This window comes from Dipteris shenzhenensis, chromosome 4 (genome assembly GCF_047967505.1).
Source record: "Dipteris shenzhenensis isolate YYH24624 ecotype China chromosome 4, Dip_SZ_1.0, whole genome shotgun sequence".
In the NCBI taxonomy this organism is placed as follows: Eukaryota; Viridiplantae; Streptophyta; class Polypodiopsida; order Gleicheniales; family Dipteridaceae; genus Dipteris; species Dipteris shenzhenensis.
This window is the reverse complement of record NC_141599.1, coordinates 10,854,505-10,880,624: the sequence shown is the minus strand read 5'-3', so window position 1 is coordinate 10,880,624 and position 26,120 is coordinate 10,854,505. Positions and strand designations below refer to the sequence as shown.

General features: G+C 42.7%; 1 protein-coding gene across 1 annotated transcript in view; it reads left to right on the top strand.

Moving 5' to 3' along the window:
• LOC147902446 (uncharacterized) overlaps positions 1-26,120 on the top strand; it is a 134,629-nt gene that overhangs the window by 7,585 nt on the left and 100,924 nt on the right. The window contains exon 2 of the mRNA XM_087373491.1: positions 1,315-1,546. Coding sequence (XP_087229617.1) covers positions 1,315-1,546 — 232 coding nt within the window. The remainder of the gene's footprint in view (positions 1-1,314; positions 1,547-26,120) is intronic.

The following is a 26,120-nucleotide window of genomic DNA, read 5'->3' as shown; positions in this document are numbered from 1 at the left end:
GTTGTTTTCCACCTCACTTTGAGGGGGTTTATTTAACCTCAATATTTCATGATGTATTCCGCTTTGAGCTTGCTCTCGCGGGTTTTTTCTCTTACTTAATAGAAGTCTCTTTCTTGGGGGAAAAAAAAACTGAAAGGAGGATAAGTTTTTCCTGGAGAACTCTATTTCCAAAAATTTTTGGATTTAAAGTTACATTTTTCCAAGATCTACAAGGAGTCCAGCCATCCTGAACACTTTAGGCCCACAAGAAGCTTTCTAGATATCAAAAGGTTTACAATTTTGTATCTGTCCTTCAACAGTTCACATAAAGAATCTTGAGCAACAGCCACAACTCTCTAATGAGCAATGAGTTTGAGCTAGAGTCTCCAAAACTCTGATACCATATCAAAAGGAATCTCTAAGCGAAATTGACAAGGAATACATAAGAAGCCAAATGTACAGAGGAGCAATATTTAAAGATAATAAGGATGAGTCATAGTCGAGAAAATCCAAAAGAGATACTGGAGAATGAAGCACATACAAATTTATGGCCAAATGACCAATTCAGTGAGGAGAGGAATAGTTCAAATGAGCAATTTAGTGAGAACATGAACATTTTAATTCTGCAATATGAGGGATATCATGTGGAAGTTAATATGTTTTATGAGTGAAGAAAATACTATGAAGTATTGGAACATAGTGGGGCTGGTAAAAAGTTCTGGCTCAGTGATTGTAGGATGGAAGGAAAGGTTAGTTGATGTCTAAAGCATTGGTTTTTGTGATCAGACGCTGAGAGTAGTAGTAATAGTGGTGAGGGAATGTGCCCTCTGCAATCTAATGTATGCAAGAATTGTGTGCCTTCCATGCATGGCGTCTAAAATCTAACTCCTCTGATTCTGGTTTAGTTGATTGCAGTGCATGTTGTAGGTTTGAGTACAGCTGATTCATTGTTCTGCTGTCATTACACGTTTTCCCCAATGTCTTAGGCAGCATGCACACACCATGCCTGTCAAAAGTGTTTATAGCAAGCACATTGCTTTGAAGCAGATTCTGTGAGAACCATTGTCCTCAACCAGATTACAAAAATAAATCTTCCTGGGTTAAATTATCAAAAAGGAGAAAATCAGCCATATAAGTTGCATATTTCCATCTACAAAGGTTTTTAGATGTTTCATGTATTAAACCCAGTAATTTAGCCTTGCATGGTTGAATGGTGTAAAAGAGGTTAAATTGGGCTATGTTGCAATGTATATATGCTTGTAAATTTTCTATTTTTGGGGGGAATAAAAGGGGTGAGGATCATCAGACTTCTGACAGTGCTTTTGTCTCTGGCAGGATTCTTGATAACTCTGTTGAGGAACTGCAAAAACAGTTTGAAAAGGAAGTTTCAGATTCTGCCAAAGATCCAAATATTTATGCACGGAATTTATTGCAGTATTGCTGCTTCAAAGCTCTGGAAGTGGTAACCCGAAATAGAGGCTATTTGAGTGATAAGCATTTCAGACGCCTGAGTTTTGACATGATGCTTGCTTGGCAGGCTCCTGATGCAGCAGAAAAGCATTGTAAGGTAATTTTATGGAAAGTTTTGTAAATTTTTGGATGAATTTATTTGAATTATAGGATTTTCCTTTCCTGCAGCCCTTATGGTTTTCCCTTTTTGGTGGGGATCCTTCTTATTAAAAGGCACCAAGAAGTGTTTTTCTTATTAAGTAAGAAAAGTATCAAAAGACACCAAGAAGTGTTTGCACATCTCTTGGCCAGCAGGCCCATAGCAACCTAAGGATAACAAGTGAATGTTTGCATAGGGGACACCTAGAGAGAGCATAAAGGTGCTAAAGTGTTAGGGGACACCTAGAGAGGGCATAAAGGTGATAGAGTCCAATGAAGGACATTTGTCTTTTCAAGGACAGCCCACATGGTAGGAACAGAGCAAGGTGGGAGGATTCCAGAGAAAGCTCCAAAGGGAAAGGGGTATGAGGAAGGACATATATGCAGAGATAGAAATTGAAGGTACATCTCCATGGGAGGAACTATAGGTGTCTACCACACCCCAAAAACAAAAGATAAAATAAGTATTGGTGAACATAGGAACGATAGGAAAGACTCCATTCGACGAGAGCAGTCCCTATGATGTCCTAACATGTACCATGAATTAAGTGTCTGTCATGAGTAGTCTGAGCCCATGTGGGCCCGACTAGGGTGCCATCGGGAGTTTTGGTGTCTCTAGAGCATGTTTGAGATTAGTTTTTGCCATTCTTAACTCCTCTCTGTAGGGAAATACTCGGGGACAATGTAAGGCTGCCTATCTCATAGATGTTGCAATGACTGTCCCCATAATGGAACGGTTCTCATAGGGCCTATGTCCAGTCTGGGTGACCTCATATACAAAGAGTGCAGCACATCAGTCAGGGTAGTCAATGACACTACTCATAGCTGTGTATCCATGGAAAGACAGGCAATGACACCTCCCCTAAATCTCATGTATTGGGGCATCGCTTCAAGACATTCTCCTCTATCTTTACCTCATGTGTATCAAACGATATCTAAAGCCTCAAGACTCTATCTAAAACCTTTGATGACCTGGCCCTTGGTGATCCATACTACATGAGAGACGTGAGTCTAGATGTACCCGGGTGTCTATTGAATGAAGCCATCCTTGCTCAAAGAGAGGAGGAGCATCCAAGTGTTGACTCCAAACTCGAAGAAATATAGTCCTTCTAGAAGAGGCTGCCCGTGAAGGGCCCTGCGTGCTAGCCCATATAGCTATCAAAGTGTGAACCGTGTCAGTCCAAATACCCGTGAACACCTGTGATTTAGCATCTAGAGGTTTGTGATTAGGAGGGGCACATGTTGGGGACATCACACTCACATTAGTTGGACACAGTGCAGTAGGAGACCTGCCTACTGTGTGGGAGTTTGGTGCTGCCTCCTTCTACAAATGTAGAAGGAGGTTCAGGCGGTGGCACACATGAGGAGTGCTTGAGGAGATTGATGCAACTGTGCTCATGACATCGTGCGAGGGGCTTAGGGCAGCCTCGAGTCAGCCTCGAGTCCAACATAGCCCCCCTTGATGGTTTGGCCAGCCTGTCATGCGTAGAAGCTAACTCTACCCCAATTATCTATGCGAATCGTTGCACAGATTGGTGACTCCACTTCTTTCTCTTCACACATTGGCAAACCTTCTAACTAACCTATTCTATTAACTTGCTCATATAACAAGGTAGAATTAGCAACAAGTGAGGCTTTGCTCAGGTGTTTTTTGAGGGACATGATCCAGATCTAGCTCTCCTTGTACGGCGACACTCAATGGAGTCTTGTTCCCTTCAAGATGTTCCCTTCACTCCTTTCAAAGCTGCTCATGCCTCAGTAGATATAAGAGATTACAAAGATATGGTGTTGTAGGCATAAAGTCAACCCTATGGTTGACCAGTAGTACTTGGTTACTATATATACCAAGTACTTGTATTGTTCCATTGGAACATTTCTATTGGAGCTTTCTTGTGTGTGCACTCTTGCTCACTTGTGTTCACAACCTGTCTCCACTTTGTTCCTACATTTGGTATCAAAGCGCTTCCGTCTCTAGAGCCCATTCCCGCGCTTGCTTCCAGACTCCAGCAAGTTTGGTGCTCCAATGCGCGTTTCTGGTTCTCACATTCAGCTCTCAAGCTTTCTTTTGAGGTAGCTCCAACGGTCCAGTGGCTCTTTTTTGACCTTTTTAGATCCGATTTTGATGTTTTTTGAAATTTCGGAGCTACCCGCATACAAACAAATCTATCTCGCAACATTTTAGGGGGAAAAAAGAAGAAAAAAATTTCGGTCTAGTTGTACGAACGTCCGTATAGTCCGTACAGACCTGTTCGTACAGTTGCGCGACACTGCTACGAGTCCGTAAAACTTACTGATTTCGAGTCCATACGACTTGTTAGAAGGCGATTCAATCAGTTTTCGGTTGTTTTTCGGCGGTTTTGCTCAGATCTAGACTCTTTTCAGCTCCAACCTCTCTCGGGTGTGTTCCAGCAGCTCCAGGCTCTTCTCTACATGTGTGTTGTATTCAGAAGTACTCCCGACAGCTTCATTTAGCTCCAAATAGCTCACTTCAGCTCCTTTGTCATCTCCGGCTTGCCCACACAGTCAGTTGACTGTTTTGCAGGTGGTTCTGGCCAAGTTGCACTTCCAGTAAGTGTTTTGAGCTGTGTATTTTGCTTCGGGACGGAGTTGGGCACATTCCCATTCAGCTTGATAATGGAAAAGTTAAGTATATCCGAGATGTTTGGTATGTTCCAGAGTTGAGGCAAAATCTGATTTCAGTTTCAAAAATTGCCCATGATCAACATATGTTGGTTGAATTTCAAGATAACCAATGCAGGATCAAGGATCCAAAGAAAGGGTATGAGGTTGTAGCAACAGGCACATATGACAATGGCTTATACAAGCTTGATGCTTAGCCTTATGATCAGAAGGTATTGGCTGTAGCAAACACTTCCCAGGCTGATTTATGGCATGTCAGGTTTGTACATGTCCATCACAGGGCATTGTCCTACTTGTATAACAATAATATGACTCAGGGAATGCCAAAATTACAGCAACCAGCAAATGAGTCAAGGCAACCAGAGTGTTGCACAGTGATGTATGTGGCCCATGACTATTCCCACGCATAGAGGAGCAAGGTACTTTGTGACCTTTATGGATGACTTCTCCAGGTTCACATGGCTTTTTCTCATGAAGGAAAAACCTAAGGTGTTCTATTGGTTTCAGGAGTTCAAAGCTATGGATGAGAACCAAACCAATTCTAGAATTGAAACACTCAACTCAGATAGAGGGAGAGAGTACATGTCACATGCATTCCAAGGATTTTTGAAGGAACATGGGATTAAACATCACTTGACATGCCCTTACACAACACAACATAATCCAATCTTTGAGAGAGAGAATTGTACTCTCATGGAAATGACAAGATGCATCTTGAAATTAAAGAGAGTCTCAAAGGCTTTTTAGGGAGAAGCAGTTGTAACAGCCACTTATATTCAGAATAGATGCCCTACCAAAGCTTTGGTTAATGTGACTCCATTTGAGGATTTGTATGGCTTTAAGCCAAAGGTTAGTCATTTCAAACTTTTTGGCTCAGTGGCATATGCTTTGGTTCCAGATGCACATCAGACAAAGCTTGATGACAAGAGTGTCAAATGCATTTTTGTGGGGTATAGCACTGAAAGCAGGGGATTTAGGCTTTATAATCCTGCTACCAGAAAGGTAATAATCAGCAGAGATGTTCCCTTTGCTGAGAATGAGTGCATGCAGCCCGCTAGTGCAGACTTGCCACCATACGATGACACCCCTTTGGACATCATCCAGTTTGAGGATGATGAGACGGAGTCTCTTGATGATTCCCCTTCTACTTCTCATAGTTCAGATGGCTTGCCACATGTTGAGGATGGCTCTCCCTCAACTGTTTCAGATTTGCAGGCAATTAATGAGAATAGACAGCCTCATGTTTGAAGGCATTATCAACATTGTGAGGCCACTAAAGATGTTGATGCAGCCCCGAGTGGTACAGTAGAGAAATCTATTCCACGTTGGGCAAGGTTCACCATTCAAGATGCTAAGGATCAGCCTACTTTGGGGAAAACCAGGGCCAGGCACTCAGAAAAATCAGAAAAAGGTCAATTTTGCTTTGATGACCTCAGTGATGGAAGCTGAAAATGAGCCTCAGAGCTTTAAGGATGCTCAGCATAATCCGGTATGGCAGAAAGCTATGGAAGCTGAGATTAAATCCATTGAGAAGAATGCCACATGGGACTTTGTTGATGTGCCCGTTGGCAAAAATGTGGTCCAAGATGTACTCCAGTGGCCAAGATGACCACCATTCGTTCTGTCAAGATGTAGATAACCCCAAACCAACTTCCATTTCCTGGGATCACAGAGACCCTGTACATTGAGAGTAAGATGTAGGAACAAAGTGGAGGCACGTTGTGAACACAAGTGAGCAAGAGTGCACACACAAGAAAGCTCCGATAGAAATGTTCAAATGAAACAATGCAAGTACTTGGTATAGTACCCAAGTACTACTAGTTAACCATAGGGTTGACTTTATGCCTACAACACCATATCTTTGTAATCTCTTACAAATCCCCCCTCAAAGATATGGCTGAAAGTATCCTAGAAACATCTCAGGTATACCCTGCAATACCCAAAGTACATGGTTGCACAAATTCATCCAGATGGATATGCAACCTATGGGAGTACATGAAAACAATGTCATTGTGAATCACTTCACAACCCCCCTTGACATTGTGAGAATGTCTTTGATCCCCAAGCCATGTCGATGTCGTAAGGAAAGATCTATTGACAGGGCTTTGGTGAAGCTATCCACCACATTGTCCTCAGGTGGACAATAGATGAGATCAATGAAGCCATCAGAAATACAATCCAGTACATAATGATAATGATTTTCAATGTGTTTCATGCGAGCATGAAAGACAGGATTGTTGGCTATGAATTCGTAGCTTTGTACTCTACTTCACTGCTGGAGAGAGACACTCGGTCTTGCTCCTTACTACCATGAGATACATATTGAGTTCAATGAGACGCAATAGCCGGAAGTGGACCTGCAATTATCTATGTCCCTTGACCAATCTGATCTGTAAAGCCACACAGAGAAATGTCACCATCTAAAGATAATGCAGGAACAAGAATGGATCTAATCTCAGCTTCCATGGCTTTCTGCCATGCTGGATTTCCTTGGGCATCCTCAAAGCATTGAGGCTCAGTTCAGCTTCCATCACTTGGGTCATCAGAGCAAAATTCACATGCTTCTTAGCATTCTGAGTGCGGCCCTAGTTCTCCCCAATATAGGCTGATCTTTAGCATCTGCAAGTCTCAACCTAGCCCATCTAGGAACTGAAATCTCAGTTGTCCCACTATAAGTGAATATGGAGTAAGATTATTTGCACAGCGCTGAATAGCATCTATAAGTGAATATGGAGTAAGATTATTTGCACAGTGCTGATAATGCTTCCAAATATTGGGCTGTCCCTCCCCATGAGCTGGCTGCAAATCTGAAGAAACATTTGAGGGAAAAGAACCCTCAACATGTGGCAACCCTACTGGAGTGTGAGAGGTAGAGGGAACATCAACTGGAGAACCCAAATCAGCATCATCCTCAAACTGAATGATGTTCAAAGCTGTATCATCATATCGAGGTAAGACTGCATGCTATCATGCTCTGCAAACAAAACATTCCTGCTTATGACTACTTTCCTTATGGCTGGATGATAAAGCCTAAAGCCTCGTCTTTCAGAGATATACCCCACAAAGATGCATTTAATACTTTTATCATCAAGCTTGGATCGATTTTCAGCTGGTATCAAATCATATTCAACAGACCCAAACACTCTGAAGTGATTCACCTTGGGCTTGTACCCATAAAATGCCTCAAAAGGCGTCCTGTCAACCAATGCTTGTGTAGGGCAGCGATTCTGAATATATGTGGCTGTAACAATTGCTTCACCCCAAAATGCCTTTGACATTCTCTTAAATTTCAGCATACACGTCATCTCCACGAGAGTTCTGTTCTTCCTCTATGCAATCGGATTATGCTGAGGTGTGTATGGCACTATCTTGCAATGCCTTATCCCATGCTCTTTCAAGTATCCCTTAAAAGCATGTGAAGTATACTCTCCCGCATTGTCAGAATTAAGTGTTCCAATTCTAGAATTGGTTTGGTTCTCAGGCAATGCTTTGAACTCCTTAAACCAATTGAACACTTCAGATTTGTTTTTCATGAGAAAGAGATAAGTGAACCTTGAATAATCATCAATGAATGTTACAAAATACCGATACCCTCTATGAGTTGCGACATTCATTGGTCCACATACATCACTATGCACAATCTGCAAGACCCATTGTGCTCTTACTGAACCTGGACCATTCTCTTGAAACGGTAAGCGATGCAACTTTCCAAGAGAACAAGCTTTACACACCTCTTGAGCGGATTGCTGTAATTTTGGCAATCCTTCAACCATATTATGATTATGCAAATATGCCAAAGCTCTGTGATGTGCATGACCAAACCTGGCATGCCATAAATCATCTGGAGTAGAAGAAGAGACAGCCATAGCGTGTTGATTATAGGGGTGAGCATCAAGCTTGTAAAGACCCATGCTGGCCTCATAAGAACCTATAACCACAATCTCATACCCTTTCTTTGGATCCTTGATCCTGCATTGATCGTCCTGGAATTCCACAAGCATGTGCTGATCATGAGCCAGGGATGGAATGGAAACAAAATGTTTCCTCAAGTCAGGAACATACCAAACATCATGGTACTTTTTCTTTCTTGAATCCAGAAGGATGGGAACATCTCACTCCTTGATGTCCAGAGTGGCATCATTGGCACAAGTAACATGTTTGCCATGAACAGGTTTGATTTATTCAAACCACTCTTTCCTGTGAGTCATGTGCTTCGATGCACCACTATCTAGATACAAAGTATCTATGGTAGCAAATGAAGAATCCCCAAATGAAGCAAGAGAGGCATCATGTGCAACTAAATCCCCCCTAGCACCAAAGCTGTCCTGAAATGTAAAAAACACATAATCCTTTCCCTCTTGTGCAAAGTGCGTATGAGATAGTAAAGCATTGGAATTTTCAGCTGGTGCCATATGATTACTACTTGTGCATTGCCTCTTTTTCTCATTGGCAATCCTTTAATGGCACTCTGCAATGTAATGACCAGGCTTCTTGCAATAATTGCATTTGCCGTTACTCACCTTTGCACCTTTATCTTCATTCCTTGCATTTGTGTTTGCATTCCCCTCCTTCCTAGGCTGATAAGCATGGCTGGTCTTTTTCTGAAATTTACCCTTTCCATGAGTAGCAAGTGCTTGCTCCACGAACGGGCTGATTTGGAAGTCCACATTTCTTCTCGTAAGAGCAAGCCAACTAACTTCTCAAAACTGAGTGGAGCAGCCCTGAACGTAATAGTCAAGGAAGTAACAAACATATCAGTAAATTGGGAGATTCTTGCTAGCATTGCAGCTTGGCATATTTGGAGAGCTAGGTGTATAGAGGCGATGGAGGGTACTGTGATGCCAAAAATTAATATTTTTAATTTGGCATTGGTATTGTTTTTCTCTATGTTTAATAAGAGTTTGAGTATCAAGTGATAGCCTAGCGGCTCTCACTTATTTCTATTTTTTATGGGATTGAGAGGATGAGTGGAATGGATCATTGTGAATACCATAGATATGAATTATAAATACCTTGGTATGGGGTGAGAGTTATTTGTGTATGGGATATTATGGGGTTTTTAGAAAATAGGAAGAGTGAGTCATATAAAGAGGTGGCCTCATGTCCATGTGTTCCGATAATATAAGAGCAATCACATGCCAAGCATGTGGAAGGCATGTAGAGGAGTGTGGAGTCAAGAGGAATCCTTCTAGAATTCCTATGTGGAATAAGGAGGATGTGGACATATGGAAAAGAGAGGGTCCCTATGGGCTCCATGTGGGGAGACTCTTGACTTTCTCAATATTTTAAGAGTCTTGAGAATCTTTTGATGGGACACATGGCAAGAGTAGCCAAAAAGGACATGGATGGTGACATACGGGCTTATGTGATCGATGGGGAAAGGAATCTACAGGCAACAATTATAAATGGGTGAAGAAGGGTGACAAAATCTCTATAAAAGGAGTCCTTCTCTCCCTTGTTCTCATCTATTTCACCATTAGGCCTCATGTTGCTGTAGCTCTATTCCCCTCAAGCCTCTTCCATGAGCCTTCTCTCCCTCTTGTAGATATTCTCTTATCTAGACTCTTGAGTCCATCTCTCTCTAGTTCATCCTCTCTCTATGAGTAGTCTTGGAGCTTCCGCTCCCTCTCGTATGTATGAAACCTCTTCTTCTCCCTTGTGTTTGTAGTATTTTGAGTTGCATTGGAGTGGAGTCTCACTCTATTGACAGTGAAGATCACTTCGTATTCCCTCTCTTGAGTCTCTCTTCCCTTTTCTTTCTTTCAAAGCCTTAAAAGTTCTTTCTATTCGGCTGCTCATTGCACACACATGGTCCATCCATTTCCCGAGACACTAATGGAGTTACTCACCCTATTCTAGGAAAACTCTATGAGTGGTGGATCATTGATGAAGGTGGAGTCTTGAGGGAGCATCCTGCTCAGGCGAAATTAGCCTGGGTGGAGGGCAGTTTTCATGACAGTTTGACCTTTTGTTAGTGTTTTGCTCATAACTTTCCGCTCGTTAGTCCGATTTTGATGAAACTTATATTAACACAAAGCTCTCTTCAAGGCTAATGTCTCTTTGTTGTTGGATATTGAATCAAATACTACAGCAAAAAGTTATGAGTCTCTGTGTTTGACAGTTTATTTTCATGAAAGTTTTTACCCCGGTCTAGTAAACTGCCCATAACTTTCTGGCCGCTTCTTTATTTCTTACAAAACTTATATCAACGCGAAGCCCATCTCAATATGCATCTCTATATGTGTTTGAATCTTTGGTATCATGTCTCTACCAAAAGTTATAGGCCTCTATGTCTAATGACAGTTTGGAGAGTGTTTTGAGCTAAGTGTAAAGGTATCTATGAAGGAGGTGCAATGTTTCCTCGGAACCTACCCATCCGACCCAATCGGCCCCTTCAAGCTCCTTGATATATATCAGTTCATGTCATGTTGAGCTGCAAGATCTTCTTTCAACAACGTATTGCTCTTCTCTTTGGTGCAGACCGGCTTGCTGAGATTATGGCCTCTGCTGATCCTTTCCTTCTCCCTATGCTTGAGTACAACATCACTTGGGATGTTACCATATTCATTCTCATCTAAGGGAGGAAATTATGGTGTGTTATCTGGGCATAAAAGCGTCTTTTTAATGTCCCTTTCTCAATGATAAATATCTTTGTCACTCAGTTCAAAAGCAGTAGGAAGTGAAGAGGTGCGTGAAGTTTATTACCCCCAACTTCATGTCACATCTTTTGGTGGAGACGCTGGGTACGTTTGGTATTGGATTCATCCCACCTTACTAAATGATCTTGGGTGTACTTGATTGCATGTTATTCCTAGTATAGGCATGTGCTTTCTAATGTGATGCTTGGAAGAACTCCATTAGAAAAGATTGCAGCCCGTTTAAGAGAACTAGAAGATTGTGAAGGTGATGCTCAAGCTATTCACACAGTCATTATGATCATATTCTTTATGTTTGCACTCTTGAATATGTTGGTGAATCGACAATGTCAGCAGCAGGCACAATGATAGATTGGGGATTGTTTCATGCACTAGTAGCTTGGTGTGAAGAAGAGTTGAGTCTTTAGGTAGTTTTTGACTATAACAATGGAGTGGTGATTCTCAATGCTTTCAACTTCTTTTACTATGCAAATGATGAAGAGTACAATATCTTGAAGCTATTATGTGCGCTTCCAATTGTGAGAAGGGTGATTCTTGAATGCATGTATACACAATGTTTTCATGGTGCTGGTTAGTCACTTATTTTTGAAGATTTTATTGAGGATCACATTTTGGAGGGTTTTCAACCAGTGGTTATGCATAATAAGTTGGTCTTGGTATACTAAGGCTCTGTGGGATCTTGTTTGAATCTTGTTTTGGGATATTATTTAGATCTTGGTGTTTCCTTTTTGTGTTTCATCATGGTGAAGATTCCAGTGTTTCGAGGGACCCAAGGGGAAGACCCAGAGTCTTATCTTCGGGATTTTGTTCGAGGATGCCGGCTTTTTGGATGGTCCATGAAGGATCGGGCGGAGATTTTGCCTGATTTTCTTCAAGATGTAGCCTTGAGTTGGCATGAGGCCTTGCCGGACTCTACCAAGGAGGACTCGGACCAAGTGGTGGCGGCAATGAAGCAGAGATTTGGGACAATGGAGTCGCCAAATGCTTTGATGTTGCAGTTGGACCGGTTCTATTAAGGAGAGGGTGAGATGGTCTCTGCATTGGCAATCTGATATGAAACTTTATGCACAAAGTATGAAAGGGTAGCTTTGCGAGCTGTGGCATATGCATCATCGGCCCCTCAAAGTCTCTCAGGGATGGAGCACTTAAAGATGAGCAAATTTATTATGGCTTTGGAGCCTTGTCTTCGCTCAAAAGTAATGAGTAAAGATCCAATAACATACATGGAGGCAACAGCTTCAACTTCTAAGGTGGAGGTAATGGGCACTCCTCAAGTACCAAAGTCCTCTGAGTTAGGTCATAATATCTCCCATTTGATGGCAGAGTTTGCTGATTTGAAAGTGCATTTGGTTAACGCACGACAACCTAGAGCACCAAAGATTGAGGATAGGCCTCGAGATAAGAGTAGGGTCACTTGCTATGAATGTAATGAAAAAGGTCACTATCGCCCTGAGTATCCTAGATTGAGAAAGAAAGAAGAAAAACAAGTATCCTTATTAGAAGCTTCTTAGGGGATGAGGAAAGAGAGGTAATGATGGCTAAATGGGGGCGTGGTAAAGCAAAAGAAGAAGAAGAAAGCAAGGAAGAAGTAGATGAGGAATATCAAGAAGAGGAACGCTGTATTAAGAAAAAGAGGGCATCTAGAAGGAGAATTAGCCAGTTAGACTTTTCTTTAGGACAAGGCATTGAAAGCTATGACTTGTTGTCTGACCTTAAAGAAAAGGAAGCTCATATCACCTTTGGTCAATTACTTACTTTGTCTCCAAAACTACGGAAAGAATGGGGAAAGCTAGCAAGGACAAGAGTGTCAAAGAATAAAAAGAAGAAAAGTGCCATTCCTATTGTTCAAAAGGTAGATATAGATGTTGGTGATGATGTACCTGCGGTTGATGTGATCATTGATGGTCAAGTGATTTCTAATGTGTACATTGATGGAGGTGCATCGATTAATGTCATGAGTGAGAAGACCATGATAGATGTTGATTTAAAATACTCTAGTACTACCTTTCCTTATCGCATCAAATTGGCTGACAACACTAGGGTAAAGACCTTGGGAGTGGTGAAGAATCTAGAAGTGGATGTATTGGAATTTATGTGCCAACTACTTTTCAGGTGATCCCTACCAAGCCAGATGCACGTGCCTATCCATTGATTTTGGGAAGGCCTTGGCTATGCAAGGTGAAGGCTGTCCAAAAGTGGGATACTGGAGAATTAATTTTATAGGGAAATGATAAGAAGGTGCGCTACAACATCAGAAGCCGCAAAAAGGAAGTTGTTGAGTAGGAGTCTTCAACATCAGAGAGTTCCTAATCGATAAAGAAGAAGAGACAGGGTGTAGCTCCGAGGAGTCCAGCTCAGAGGGTGAGGTGGAAGGAGTGGCCTTTGGTCTTTGTCTTGGTGCTGATCGGGATGAGTTAGGAGGGAACAAGGTGGTGGTACAAGAAGATCTTATAGAGACACTTTATGTGGAGGATGTGGAGCACACTAAACGATGCCAACGCAATGAAGAGCTTCTTAGTGATTCTCTATCAGGTAGTGAGAAGCTCCAGTACTTGGATATGTTAGATGATTTTCCATGTCTCTTTGCAACAAGCTATTCACAAGTTCGACCAATCTCTCTTATGGAGCACAAGATTGAGTTGAAGCTAGAAAGCAAGCCAATTGTGCAACACTTAAGGCGATTAGGGGTGATCCAAGCTGAGGCACTAAAGAAAGAGGTAACACAACTACTTGAGGTGGGATTCATCTTTCCTGTTGATGATTCAGAATGGATATCTCCTGTAGTTGTCACACCAAAGAAAGGAAATAAGTAGCGGGTTTGTGTGGACTTTCGTCCTTTGAATGCATGCACTAAGAGGGATCATTTTTCTTTGCCATTCCAAGTCGAAATACTAGACCAAGTACCAAGGCATGAGATATATTCTGTATGTGATGGGTATTCTGGGTACTTTCAAATTCGTATTCGAGAGGAAGATCAAAAGAAAACATCATTTGTCACACCTGGGGGAGTTTTTGCTTACAGAGTGATGCCTTTTGGGTTGACCAATGCACTAGCTACATTTTAAAGGTTCATGAGTCAAGTGCTTGAGCCTTACTTGGAAAAGTTCATAAGGGTATTTTTGGATGATTTTTGCATTTATTCTCGGCACATAGATCACATGGAGAAGTTAAAGATGGCCTTAGCTAGGATTGATGAAGCAAAAGGGTCTCTAAATCCTAGCAAGTGTCATTTGGCACAAACAAAAGTAGTCTTGTTGGGGCATATTGTGTCTAAAGAAGGCCTGCAAATGGATCCTGACAAGGTTCAAGCAATCATGGCTTTGCCAAGTCCTGAGAGTGTCACTGGTGTTCGCAGAATTCTAGGAAAGAGCAAGTATTATCAATGCTTTTGTGATGATTTCACAGAGATAGTGCATTCCATGAACTTGTTGACAAGAAAAGGAGTTTCTTTCCAATGGGGTGTCGAGCAACAAGAGTCTTTTCAGTAACTTAAGGAGGCCATGAGTAAGGGCCCAATATTGAAGCCTCTTGATTGGTCTCTAAACTTTTATGTAAATCCAAGTGTATCTTTGCATTCAGTTGGTGATGTATTGCTACAAAAAGGAGAGGCAGGTAGAATGCAACCCATCTATTATGCCACTCGACAACTTAAAGAAGTGGAAACAAGGTATGAAGAAATGGAGCAGCAAGCCCTCTCTTTGGTGTTTTTAGTCAGAAAGTTTCGCTTCTATTTATTACCTCGGCTATTTTTCTTCCTTACCTCTCAGTCTGTATTAGCATATCTAGTTCGCAAGCCTAATCTTGGGAGGAGATTTGCAAAATGGTTGTCAGAGCTTCAAGAGTTCTCTTTCTCTTTTGTCACACTGAAAATACCACTAGGTCCACTATGGCAGATTTGCTCACAGGACGGTAGGATCTAAGAGAAGAAAATAAATATAAGGAGGACATTAATGATGAAAGGGAGACATCACCAACAGCTTTTGTTTTGTATTTTGATGGGGCTTTTAGTCCTTCATGCCAACAAGGAGCCAAGGGGATACTCTTGATGAATTCTGAAGGTCAGGAGGTGTGGGCAAGAGGACAAGAGCTTCCAATGCTTTGATTCTTGGTTTGGAGGGTTGTCTTCAAAGTCAAGTTAAAGAATTGGAAGTAAGAGGAGATTCTCAGCTTATTATAAAGCAAATGCAAGGGCATTATAGGACAAGTCCTCATTTGAAGGAGCTTAATCAAAGGCTATGGCACTATGTAGTCAATTTGATTTTTGCAAGTTTGTTCATATAAACAGAAAAGAAAATCAAAGGGCAGATGAGTTAGCCTATTGGGTTTACACCACTCCAACTTGTGTATGGAATAGAAGCCATTTTTCCCATTGAATTGGAGATACATAGTCTTCGCACTGCTGTTGCAAGAAAAGAAGGACAGGAGGATGCCTATGCTCAACGCTTGGTATAGCTAGAAGCCTTGGATGAATGCAGATTACAGGCCTTACAAAACTTGGAAGCTTCTCAAAAAAGGCGCAAGGCCCATTTTGACACCAAATTACGTAAGAAGAAAGATATTGCAGAAGGAGATTTGGTCATGAGATTTGATAGCCGTCTAGACAAGCGACTAGACAAAAAGTTTATCAGCCGATGGGAGGGACCATATCGAGTCAAAAAGAAGCTCACGAATGGAACCGAATGGAACCTATCAGCTTGAGGATGTTGACGGCATGGTGATACCTAGACGCACCAATGAGTATCGCCTTAAGTTCTTCTATGCTTGACCACCTTCAAGGCCAACAGACCCTCTCTATTACTACAGAGGATCTGCTGGGGGGGGGAAGATGTGATGCCAAAAATTGATATTTTTAATTTGGCATTGGTATTGTTTTTCTCTATGTTTGATAAGAGTTTGAGTATCAAGTGATAGCCTAGCGGCCCTCACTTATTTCTATTTTCTAAGATATTGTATGGGATTGAGAGGATGAGTGGAATGGAGCATTGTGAATACCATAGGTATGAATTATAAATACCTTGGTATAGGGTGAGAGTTATTTGTGTATGGGATATTATGGGGTTTTTAGAAAATAGGAAGAGTGAGTTATATAAAGAGGTGGCCTCATGTCCATGTGTTTCAATAATATAAGAGCAATCACATGCCAAGCATGTGGAAGGCATGTGGAAAAGTGTGGAGTCAAGAGGAATCCTTCTAGAATTCCTATGTGGAATAAGGAGGATGTGGACATATGGAAAAGAGAGGGTCCCTATGGGCTCCATGTAGGGAGACTCTTGACTTTCTCAATATTTTAAGAGTCTTGAGCATCTTTTGACGTGACACATGGCAAGAGTAGCCAAAAAGGACATGAATGGTGACATACGGGCTTATGTGATTGATGGCAAAAGGAATCTACAGGCAGCAATTGTAAATGTGTGAAGAAGGGTGACAAAATCTCTATAAAAGGAGCCCTCCTCTCCCTTGTTCATCATCTCTTCCACCATTAGGCCTCATGTTGCTGGGGAAAAATTTTTTGGCGAGCTTTTTAATGTGAGCTTTTTTACCATTTCCTTTGTTTTTGCGAGCTTTTTTTAGAAATCCATACATGTTTTTGTTATAAGAAAGCTAGGGAGGTTAGAAAGAGGGGGAGAGGATATAGGATATGTTCATTTTCATAGCATGTGGAAGGGGTGGAAGAGTGTATACTATGCACAAGGGGGGGTGGATATGAGTGACAGTAGGAGGCAAAAAATTATGGAAGATATGTCCATATTTAAAGTAGAAGGGAGGAACTATGGGAGATATGTTCATTTTAAAAGTGTATAATTTGAAACTTTTGACCTCATATTTGGATTCCTCGTCGAATTCTGGTCATTTTGAGTACCAACATGACCATATTCCGATAAAAATTGAAAAAATGGTGTTTTTGTCATTTTGGCCTGTTTTGGGCCTATTTTGAGTCTGCACTCTCCGGCTTCCTTCTTTCAGGGACTCTTGCGGGCAGGGGTGGGGCTTGTCTTCTTCCCCATGTCAACGTTGCGCCCACAAAGTCTACCTTTGAAGGACAACCAATAATCTTGGATGGCGTAATCTCTAGTGCGCTTTGTGGGCAATGGATCTCCGGGAGATCAAGTGCACTATGACACCCCCTTGTTTATGTATGACTCAGCTGAAGATCAACTGGATCATACAGGATGTATGCACCCATAGAACATAGATATCCAGTGCATTTTGCATAGGAGCAAAGTTGTGGTTTATTGAGCAGGAGGTGCTGGAAGTGACAAACACATTGAGATTCAATATCACTTTGTACGCAAGCTCATCATGGATGGAGAGGTCGACTTGGTGTACTGTCCGACTACAAACAATGCTAGGAAGAGGTAGGGCGCAAGCGGGCAGCCCTGACGCACCGAGCGCTCGAGGGAGGAGAGGGAAGGAGGGAGGGAGGAGAGAGGAGGGAGGGAATTAAAAATTCAAATTTTTGAATTTTGAATTTTTTGGTTCCCACCTAGGAGTAAGAGTTGTGTAAGAGGTGTAAGAGGTGGGGTCACTTGTGGGCTTAACCCACATAGGTGAGGGGGGGTTAGGACTTTTTGGGACCTACCTTGGCCCTTTCATTAGGACTAATACATTTCTTAATCCATTCTCAAAATAGGCCCAAAACAGGCCAAAATGACAAAAACACCATTTTTTCAATTTTTATCGAAATATGGTCATGTTGGTACTCAAAATGACCGGAATTCGACGAGGAATCCAAATATGAGGTCAAATCTATCAAATTATACACTTTGAAAATGAACAAATTTCCCATATGCTCTCCCTTCCCCTTTACATTTAGGAGATGAACATAAGTTTCACATTCCTCATCCTCTCTCTCCTCCTTGCACTCCTCTTTGCATACCTTATAAGTTCCCCCTCTAACTATGATAACGAATATATGTTCCAACTCCCCTCCCCTCCCTTCTCCATGCCACTTTACCCATGCGACCATCCCTCCCCTTTTCCTTTATCTCCCCTCTCCCTCCTCTCTCCTCTTAACTACAACCATAACCCAAACTTTCCACCCACCCCACTCCATGAACCCCCCCCTCCCCCTCTCTCTCTCTCAGGTGAATGAAAAGCTCACAATATTCATGAAAATTGAAAAAAAGCTCATGACAAAAAGCTCACCAAAAAATCACACCCTGCTGGCTGTAGCTCTAGTCTCCTCAAGCCTCTTCTATGAGCTTTCTCTCCCTCTTGTAGATATTCTCTTATGTAAACTCTTGAGTCCATCTCTCTCTAGTTCATTCTCTCTCTATGAGTAGTCTTGGAGCTTTTGCTCCCTCTTGTATGTATGAAACCTCTTCTTCTCCCTTGTGTTTGTAGTATTTTGAGTTGCATGGGAGTGGAGTCTCACTCTATTGGATAATGAAGATCACTTCATATTCCCTCTCTTAAGTCTCTCTTCCCTTTTCTTTTCTTTTCCCCAAAAAAGAGACTTTTATTAAGTAAGAAAGAAACCCGCTAGAGCAAGCTCTATGCAGAAATACACCATGCTAAGCATGTAATAAAAAACACCTCAGAGAAATGAGATAGAAAGAAACCAAGGCTTTGAGGCTAAAAATGCCATCTCAACCCTGTACAAGTCTCAACAAAGAAGGGAGAGTCTCTCCAATCTCTGAGAAAAGTAACTCTCTTGGAGGAGGTTGCTCGAGATGATCCCTACATGGTCGCCCAAATGGCCATCAGAGTGTGTATCGTATCTGTCCAAGTACTGGCCAACATCTGAGAAGGGTGAACCTGAGAACCCTGAGAGTGCTCTCAATGGAAGCAAGAACGGAAGAGGGAGAGAGAGAAACAGAGAGCCACACAAGTTTGGGTGGGTGCAGAACCACCACCCTAATCTTCTTCTTCATTCATTTATATATGTGTTTGAGTATTGTACATAACCGGGGTAAAGGCACAGTGACCTTTAACCCCCACAACCTCCCACTTAAAGGACAATGTGCCTTTAAGGGAGAACAATTAGTGAGCATACTATCCAATGCCCATCAATACACGACAATACTCAAACCGCTGACTAGGTAGACTCTTCGTCAGCATATCTGCAGGGTTATCATCTGTATGAACCTTGACAAGCTCTATGCGCTTGTCCTCAAGTACCTCCCTGATGAAATGGTACCTGACCTCAATGTGTTTGGTCTTTGCATGAAAGACCGGATTCCGTGCTAGCTGAATAGCACTCATGGAATCACTATGCAATGTCGGTACACCTGTATGAATCCCCAAATCTCCCACTAGCCGATCAAGCCATATAGCCTCCTTGCAACCCTTTGTGGCTGCAACATACTCAACCTCTGTGGTAGACAAAGCAACGCACTTCTGTGCGCGAGACATCCACGACACTGCACCACCTGCAAAGGTGAACACATAACCAGAAGTGGATCTCCTATTATCCACATGCCCTACATAGTCTGAATCTGTGTACCCAAGTACACGCATGTCTCCTCTACTAAAGCAGATGCACATCTCCTTGGTACCCTTCATGTACCTCATGATGCACTTAACTGCCTCCCAATGCCTCTTTCCTGGATTAGCCATATACCGGCTTACAACTCCCACTGCAAATGCAATGTCTGGTCTAGTAGCTATCATAGCATACATAAGACTCCCAACCGCTGATGCATAAGGAACCTTGGCCATCATGGCCCTTTCCTCATCTGATTTGGGACTATCTGTATGACTCAGTTTCACATATGGAGGCAATGGAGTACTCATTGCCTTCCCCCCCTCCATATTGAAATGCTGTAATACTTTTGTAACATACTCCTTCTGTGAAAGCCAAAGGAGTTTCCTACTCCGATCACGCGTGATGCGCATACCAACAATATGACCTGCAAGTCCCAAATCGTTCATATCAAAGGCCTCATGCAACTTGGCCTTTAATGCATCTAGCTCATAAGTATTCTTGCTAGCCAATAGCATATCATCCACATATAGTGCCAGGATTATGAGGCTATTATCCTTAGCCCTTTTAGTGTAGAGGCAGTGATCAATTTCACTCCTTCTAAAACCTTGGGACCGAATGAAAGCATCAAACTTCTAATACCATTCTCTAGGCGCTTGCTTAAGACCATAGAGACTCTTCTTCAGCTTGCAAACCAAATGCTCTTTGCCCTTTTCTTCAAAGCCTTCCGGCTGCACCATGTAAATTTCTTCATGCAAATCCCCATGCAAGAAAGCTGTCTTCACATCCATCTGCATAAGCTCCATATCCTCTACTGCCACTAGTCCAAGCATGCATCTAAGTGTGGTCATCTTCACAATCGGAGAGAATATCTCATCAAAGTCCACACCCTTCTCTTGCTTGAACCCTTTAGCAACCAAATGGGCCTTGTACCTAGGCACATCATCACTTGTGACCTTCATCTTGTAGACCCATTTACATGGCAATGCTTTCTTTCCATTTGGCAAAGAAACCAAGTCCCAAGTCTTATTCTTCATAAGTGAACTCATCTCTGATTGCATAGCATACTCCCACTTGCATTGATCCTCACGCATCATAGCCTCTCTGTAGCAAGAAGGCTCCCCGCAATCAGTAAGCATCACATAGTCTACCCCTGGAACAAACTTATCAGGCGGTCTAGACACTCTAGAAGATCTTCTCAAGGGCATTTCAGCCTGCTGTCCCACCTGCATATCAGCCACATTTGGCTCATCATTTCCACCAATAGATGATCCATCATCTACCCTTGATTGTATACCTGTGGGAGTACTTGGTGATACCATTTCTTACACATTTGGTGCATGGACAGCTTGCTGTCTATCAACATATGCAGGTGGATTCACATCCTGGAAAGTGATTCTCATCATTTCCACATCCCTCATGGGTGCCTTATGCATCTTCTTCTCATTGAAGACTACATCATGGCTGCGTATGATCTTTTTTGCTTCTGGATCCTAGAGATGATAGCCCATCTCTCCACTTTCACCATAACCTAGAAAGATGCATTTCCTAGACTTAGGATCTAGCTTCTTTCGAAGCTCTTTTGGCACATGTGCATATGCCTCACACCCAAATATACGCAAATGAGAGTAAGAGGGCTTCTTGCCACTCCATGCCTCTTCAGGAATACCACCATCCAAACTCTTACTAGGTGATCTATTGATCACATTCTATTGATCACATGTACTGCAGTCTTCATTGCCTCAGCCCAAAAACCACCAGAAAGACTTGCATTGGAAGCATGCATTGCAACCTTTCTTGAATGGTGCCGTTCATCTTTTCTGCAACTGGATTTTGCTGTAGAGTACGAGGGGATGTGAGCTCCCTCTTAATCCCACGTGTATCACAGAAATGCTGAAAGTCATGAGAGAGATACTCTCCACCATTGTCAGTCCGTAGGCATTTAAGCGTTCTACCTGACTGATTCTCAACCAAGGCCAACCATTTCTGAAATACCTGGAACACATCACTCTTCCGAGCTATAGCATAAGCCCACACTTTCCTAGTTGCATCATCAATGAATGTCACATGGTATTCAGCCCCGCCTAATGACCGTGTAGGCATGGGACCACATACGTCTGAATGCACCAAATCAAGCTTTTCAAACTCTTTCTTTCCCCTTCTTTTATGGGCTGATTTAGTCTGCTTCCCATAGAGACAGTGCTCACAAAATTCAAGATCAGAGAAACTCAAATGCGGTACATAACCCAAACGGCATAAGAATTTCATTCCATTCTGGCTCATGTGCCCCAACCTGCAATGCCACAAAGAAGTGCTTGGCTGCTCCGTTATTGCAACAACATGATCAAATACCCCTGATACATGTAAGGGATACAAAGTCCCACACTTGGCACCCCTGGCCAAAAGCATAGAGCCCTTTTGAATTTTCCAACTCTGAAAGCCAAAAGTGGTGTGAAAACCAGCATCATCTAGCTGACCCACTGAAATAAGACTCTTGGTCAGCTTAGGCACATGTCTCACATGTTTCAAAACAAATGCAGACCCATTTGCAAAAGAAAAATTTATGTCACCTGCTCCCACTATGTCACATGCATAGTCATTTCCAAGATGCACACAATCTGTCTTTCCACTGTCATAAGTGGAGAACCATTCCCTATGGGGAGTAACATGGAATGAAGCACCAGAATCCAAAATCCAATCCTGGGATTATGCATCATCTGAAGTGGTAAGCAACTCTGCAGATAAACTAGACATGAAGAGAACGTCATTGTCACTATCATGTGTGACTGCATTGATCTCCTCGATCTTCACTTTTCCTTTGTCCTCCCTTGGACTCTCTTCCTTTTGATTTGCACGCCAATTTGCATTCTTTTTTATATCCTTTTGCTCTCTTTTTAGCTTGTAGCAATCCTTTTTCATATGGCCCTTCTTGCCACAGTGGTAACACTCAATGTTCCGTGCCTTGGATTTGCTACGAGACTTCCCTCTTTCTTGGGACTTTCCCCTGAACTGTGATCTGCCCCTTTGCACATTTAAGGCTGCATCCTGCTTGTTGCCATCCATAGACTTCCGTCTAATCTCCTCGGCCAACAAGCTACCCACAACATCATCAAATTTCAATACTCCACCAGGTGCAGAGTTACTGACAGTTGTACGAAAGGTATCCCATGAGGATGGCAATGAACATAAGAGAAATATTGCCTTAGTCTCCACATCAAAATTCATCTTCTGAGCCTGAAGTTGGCTGAAAATAATATTGAATTCATTCAAGTGAGAAGCAATGGAGACCCCTTCCTTCATCTGCAGCTCAAACAACCTCTTCATGAGGTAAACTTTATTAGAGGCAGTTTCCTTCTCATAAGTGGCACACAGTTTCTTCCACAAATCTTCCGTAGTCTGCTCATTTACTACTGTGAAATAAACTGACTTTGCAAGATGAAGTCTAATAGTAGACTTTACTAATGCATCCAACTCATTCCAATCATCCTCAGACATATTTGCAGGCTTAGCTTCAATCCTTGCCAAGGGTTTAATCTGCTTCTTTTGAATAAGCACATCCCTTATTTGTTCTTTCCACAAAGAAAAGTTTGTCCCATCAAACTTTTTAATGCTGAAAAACTCCTTTTCAGACATGGAAGAGGATGCCATGATGCAAATGAAACAAAATCCCAAATGCTAGTGCCTGCAAGAGAGAATCACACCAAATACCAGGTGCACCCAAATGTGTATGCCACAATAGAGTGAAATATCACCAAAACTCAAAGCTCAAAGCATCGAAAGATGCATCTGACTCATGTGCATATACTATGCATTCATATGAGCAAATCTGGCCCAAAAGAAAATGCCAATAAGTTCCAAATGACTCAAGCATAAACACCGTCCACTGGCATATGCATCAATAATATCTCATCCAAGAGAGCATAGCACTATCAGTGCATCACCTACAATGTGTCAAAGCTATCCCTCAGCATAAAATAGCAGCCTTGTGCAAAGCATCCATAAAAAATAGCATCCCACAAGGCAATTTGGGCCTATCAGCGCATCCAACAAGGACCGCAATGCATCCAAATGGCCTATAAATCATCCACTGCAATCCAATGCATACCACGAATGAGCGCACACTGCTCAAACTGCAACCAGAGTGATCTGCATAAGGTATGCTCAAGAAATCATAGTCCCACGGTAATGACCGCTAGTGAAAATAGAACCTGAGATGCCTCAAAACATGGGCGCCATTGCATAATCAGACTCAGCAAGAAAATCTGCAAGTATCTCTCTTCTGCCGGAACTCCAAAATCCCAACCGATGAGTGAGAAATGGGAGTCAATACTTATCCACTGCCATGTGGCATAAATCTAAGGTTTCAAAACCTTAGAATGAAAAATCCATAACAGAGAGACGAAATCGAATACACAGAGATCTATAACTCTGAAAATCCTCCACCGAATCGCGCATGAATTGATAGGTAGGGGTTTTTGGGCGTCCGGAACGCAATGGGACAGACGGTTTTGGAAACCATGGTCTCAATCACTGGGTCCAACACATGGATTGAAAAACGTTTTTGGAAACAGAGCTGTTTGTAAACTCCACCGGAGTGTGAATGATGAGCAACATAGAAGTTTTAGGACCTCCTGAGTCCACCGGAACTGACAGATCTGCAAATGGTTGCTCCAAACTTGAGTTCCAACACCCGGGCAAAAAACGCAGAAACTGACACAGTGAGTCAAAAATCCAATGAAATGATCCCAGATTCAAGAGTGAAGGTGTTTCCAAGCTCCTGAAGTGAAGTGGACACCAAAAGCAAGCAATAGTTGCCTCTACAAGTCAATATGGAGTCTCTGTCATCGAACGGAACATGGAAAAGCTCAAAAAACGACTTTTTCTTTGAAAACACTTAAGAGGCTCTCAAAACCACTTCGCAAAACCAAAGTGACTTTTCCAAAGGTTCCTCCAAGGTCTCTGCACACTCGGATGCAAGTAACATCACCCACAAAGCTTCCCACAGAGCTTCTCCTTCCTCCCACAGAGCTGCTGAGCTTCAAGCATTCACGCACGCTCAGCTAGATCACCCAGGCTCTGTACCAGTTGAGAGTGCTCTCAACGGAAGCAAGAACGGAAGAGGGAGAGAGAGAAACAGAGAGCCACACAAGTTTTGGTGGGTGCAGAACCACCCTAATCTTCTTTTTCATTCATTTATATATGTGTTTGAGTATTGTACATGACCGGGGTAAAGGCACAGTGACCTTTAACCCCCACAAACCCTCCAAAGCCTCAGTGCATGTGGCTCTCCAAATGTGCCATGCTGCAATGCTAGCTAGGATCACCCATGGAGAGTTCGACCGAGGAGTGAGCAGTCCTGAAAAGGGTGGTCGGAACATCGTCTAGAGAGCACGACTCCACAAGGTGTCGTCGGATGTGAAGAGTCCAAGAGGAATCAAGTCTCTCAAAAAATACCTGGGGCCCTGAAAGAGTAAGGCAAGCCACTGATCCCCAGGTCATATAGAAAGGTAGGCGAACAAAAGTGCTGAAAAGTCTTGCAATCCCCTTCCATATGATTCTCGCCTGTTTGCAATCCCAAAGGCAGTGTTGTATTGTCTCCAAAGCAGAAAGGGAGCGAGGGCAAGAAGGGTCAGCTCCGAACCTGGATCTCCAATGGTTTACTGCTATCCCACCATGAATAGAAAGCCAAAAGAAGAGAGTGATTTTTCTATTCCGGTGGGATTTCCAGAGTCTCTGCCAAAAAAAATTCTGCAAGTCAGCAGGAATCTGAAAGTTCTCCCAATGATGAGCTCTGGTGGGCCTCCAACCCCTACAGCTGAGCTGGAATTTCCTGGCATTACTGACCGTGTAACGAAAGAAGGGGATGCCCTTCTCTCGGTGCCCTTCATCTATCCATTCCCATTCCCCAGGGTCCCACTGCAAAAACTTAATTGGGACACCTCCATAGAGCCACAGCCTCCATGAGCCAAGGGCAAGGAAAAGCGGGTCAGGATCCAAGTACCACTATGAAAGAGAGCCATGCTCCATGAAGCCCACTATCCTGACTGGCTGAAACGGTACCTCCAACAAGATATCGTCTGTGGATCTTGACAGCCTGCCCCCCGAAGAAACATAAAAAACTAAGGCATCCTCATGTGTGTCAAGAAAAGCAATCACCTATAAAGGAACTCCCAATCTGGAAAATGCCCCCATCCAGGTGGAGCAAGTAATAGGCATGTCATCTGTGTCCACCCAATCCAAGGGCAAGGCTGCATCAATCTATTGGACTCTCCCTGCACTCCCTTTGACATTAAGAACCATCTGGGCCTGTCGGTCTGCAGGAAGCTTCTTGAAGGCTTTCCATGCTCCCACTGTAGATGCAGGGCCCATCTCCCATCTTGGCCACTACATGTAAGGAGAAGCTCCAAGTGGTCTGTCAAGCTCATCCAAAATCTTGTCATTCCACATGATAGGCTGCCTTTCAATGTCTTCACGGGTGGATGGGGGAATCCTGCGAAGAGTACTCCTAAAGCTGGCCCATGCTTTCAGGATAGCAACCATAAGAGGGGAAGAGGGAGACCTGAGGTGGGGGCTATGGTGAAAACCCATCTAGTACTGTGTGTCCAATCCTCTCTTGAAGTGGACATGCGAAACTGTATGCATCTGATAAAAAAATCCTTCCAAGGCTCTTGCCCTGGCATAAGCCCTCTCACAACGAACTTGCAGAGTAAATCTCTGCACTGTAGATCTGGGTTGATGATATTCAAACCCTCTTCTCTTGTAGGAAGAATCAAGATCTCCCAAGCCACCCTGGCTGTAACATCAGTTGTGCC